The sequence below is a fragment of the Eriocheir sinensis genome, unplaced genomic scaffold (assembly GCF_024679095.1).
Source record: "Eriocheir sinensis breed Jianghai 21 unplaced genomic scaffold, ASM2467909v1 Scaffold103, whole genome shotgun sequence".
Taxonomy (NCBI): domain Eukaryota; kingdom Metazoa; phylum Arthropoda; class Malacostraca; order Decapoda; family Varunidae; genus Eriocheir; species Eriocheir sinensis.
Genome location: NW_026110330.1, coordinates 585001 through 587500, shown reverse-complemented (window position 1 = coordinate 587500; position 2500 = coordinate 585001). Strand labels below are relative to the sequence as shown.

Below are 2500 nucleotides of genomic sequence, written 5' to 3'. Positions count from 1 at the left end.
ACCACCAATGCGCCTTCCCTTCCCGAGTCATCACCATCTCAACACCAGTAGTTCCCCTTCAACACCACCACCAAAACAATAATATAAACACCAATAACATCATCACCACCACCACCACCACCCTTCCTCATCACCACTCCCCCTACACATCACCACAGCCTCCCTCATCACCAAAACACCAATATCATCACCACCAATGCGCCTTCCCTTCCCGAGTCATCACCATCTCAACACCAGTAGTTCCCCTTCAACACCACCACCAAAACAATAATATAAACACCAATAACATCATCACCACCACCACCACCACCACCCTTCCTCATCACCACTCCCCCTACACATCACCACAGCCTCCCTCATCACCAAAACACCAATATCATCACCACCAATGTGCCTTCCCTTCCCGAGTCATCACCATCTCAACACCAGTAGTTCCCCTTCAACACCACTAGCCCCCTGTCAACACCACCACCAAAACAATAATATAAACACCAATTACATCATCACCACCACCACCACTAATACCCTCCCTCATCACCACTCCCCCTACACATCACCACAGCCTCCCTCATCACCAAAACACCAATATCATCACCACCAATGTGCATTCCCTTCCCGAGTCATCACCATCTCAACACCAGTAGCTCCCCTTCAACACCACTAGCCCCCTGTCAACACCACCACCAAAACAATAATATAAACACCAATAACATCATCACCACCACCACCACTAATACCCTTCCTCAACACCACTCCCCCTACACATCACCACAGCCTCCCTCATCACCAAAACACCAATATCATCACCAATGCGCCTTCCCTTCCCGAGTCATCACCATCTCAACACCAGTAGTTCCCCTTCAACACCACTAGCCCCCTGTCAACACCACCACCAAAACAATAATATAAACACCAATATCATCACCACCACCACCACCACTACCCCGAGTCATCACCACCACCACCACCCGAGTCATCACCACCATCACCTCCACCCGAGTCATCACCACCCCCCCGAGTCATCACCACCAGTATTAATAATGATAATAATACTAATAATACTGACCCTCCGGACTCTCTTCTTCTGTATGCACTCGGCGGCGTAGACACGATCCCCTACTAAGGATAACTCCATGGCGGTGGCGGGGAGGCGCGGCGAGCACGTCCTCTCCCTAGCACTGTTTAACTCCAACTGAAGTGTTAATGGCGGGTGGACCGAAGTGTCGTATGGCCTTAGAAAAGTGTCGTATTGTGAGCGTTGTATTTATTGTTGTTTACTTATTCATCGACTCTGTATACAAATAAAGGCATCTAAACAACCTTAATAGCAATGATGTGATGATTTATCCTTTTATTTTACGTCTATAAAGTCTATATCAGCATTTATTTATCATTATTTATCTATTTAACATTATTTATCATTGCATAATCCTCCTTCTTCTTCCTTCCTTCCTTCCTTTTCTTAATATTTCTTTTCTTCCTCTTTTCCTTCCTTTCTTCCTTCCTTTTCTCAGTATCCTATTTATTTATTCATCTATCATTCCCACACTTATATAAACACCTCTAATCAATCTTAATAGTAAAAATGTAAAGATTGATACCTTTTCTACGTCACTGGAAGGTCCATATCAATCAATTTCAAGCTATTATGATTATCTTTTATTACGCTGATTATTGTACATAAAAGCACAGCATCACCGTTAGCATCATTACCAGATCTCTATGACCGATGATGCTACACTTACTAATGTCATTTTCTCTTATTTACTGATATTACACGTGCAAAAACATATATTGAAGTAATTAGTAAATACTTAAACTCCTAATAATACAAACTGCATCATGATTTAGAGTTTTATAACCGAATTACACGATATAACGCATATGTCTTGTTTACGTGCGAGAGGGTATTTTTAGACATGGGAACACTGTCAATAGTACTACGTCGGTCTAATGTATCCTATTTCTCCTTCATTACACGCTTATCTGAGGCTCTCACTGAGTGATATACATGTAATTAAGATCAGAAAACATAATTACAGGCCTCATTAGCGTTGATTTGGCTTATAAACGTGAATAACATAGATTTCTGAGCCTCTCGCAAAGGTTACAGGGTAGAAAGTCACCTGGATGTTATGATTTCTCCTTAATTAGACCTTTTTAAAGCTTCCCTGGACTTAAAACACATGTAATTAGGATCAAGAAGCTTAATTACCACCTCTAATAGCTTTCATTAAGCCCAGAGACGTAAAAACAACGGTATTTCTCAGCATCCCCAGGTAACACGCCAGCATACCAACCCTAGCGAATGAAATGTCACCTGAATATCTGCATTTCTCCCTAATTGAACCCTTCACAGACATCTAGGCAATTAAATCACGTGTATTTAAGATCAAAAAGCTTTATTACCACCTCCAATAGCCATCACTAGGTTCAGAAAGGTAATAAATAAGGTCTCTCTAAGCATCCGCCAGGTCTGCCAACCCTCCCGTGCATACAC

At 42.4% G+C, this 2500-nt stretch overlaps 1 protein-coding gene across 1 annotated transcript in view; it reads right to left on the bottom strand.

Annotated features, from left to right (window-relative positions):
- The window catches only part of LOC126989044 (polycomb group protein Pc-like), a 20467-nt gene extending 19279 nt beyond the window's left edge, over nt 1–1188 (bottom strand). Inside the window, exon 1 of the mRNA XM_050847591.1 lies at nt 1067–1188. Coding sequence (XP_050703548.1) covers nt 1067–1135 — 69 coding nt within the window. The 5' untranslated portion in view covers nt 1136–1188. The remainder of the gene's footprint in view (nt 1–1066) is intronic.
- Between the last annotated feature and the right edge of the window lie 1312 nt (nt 1189–2500).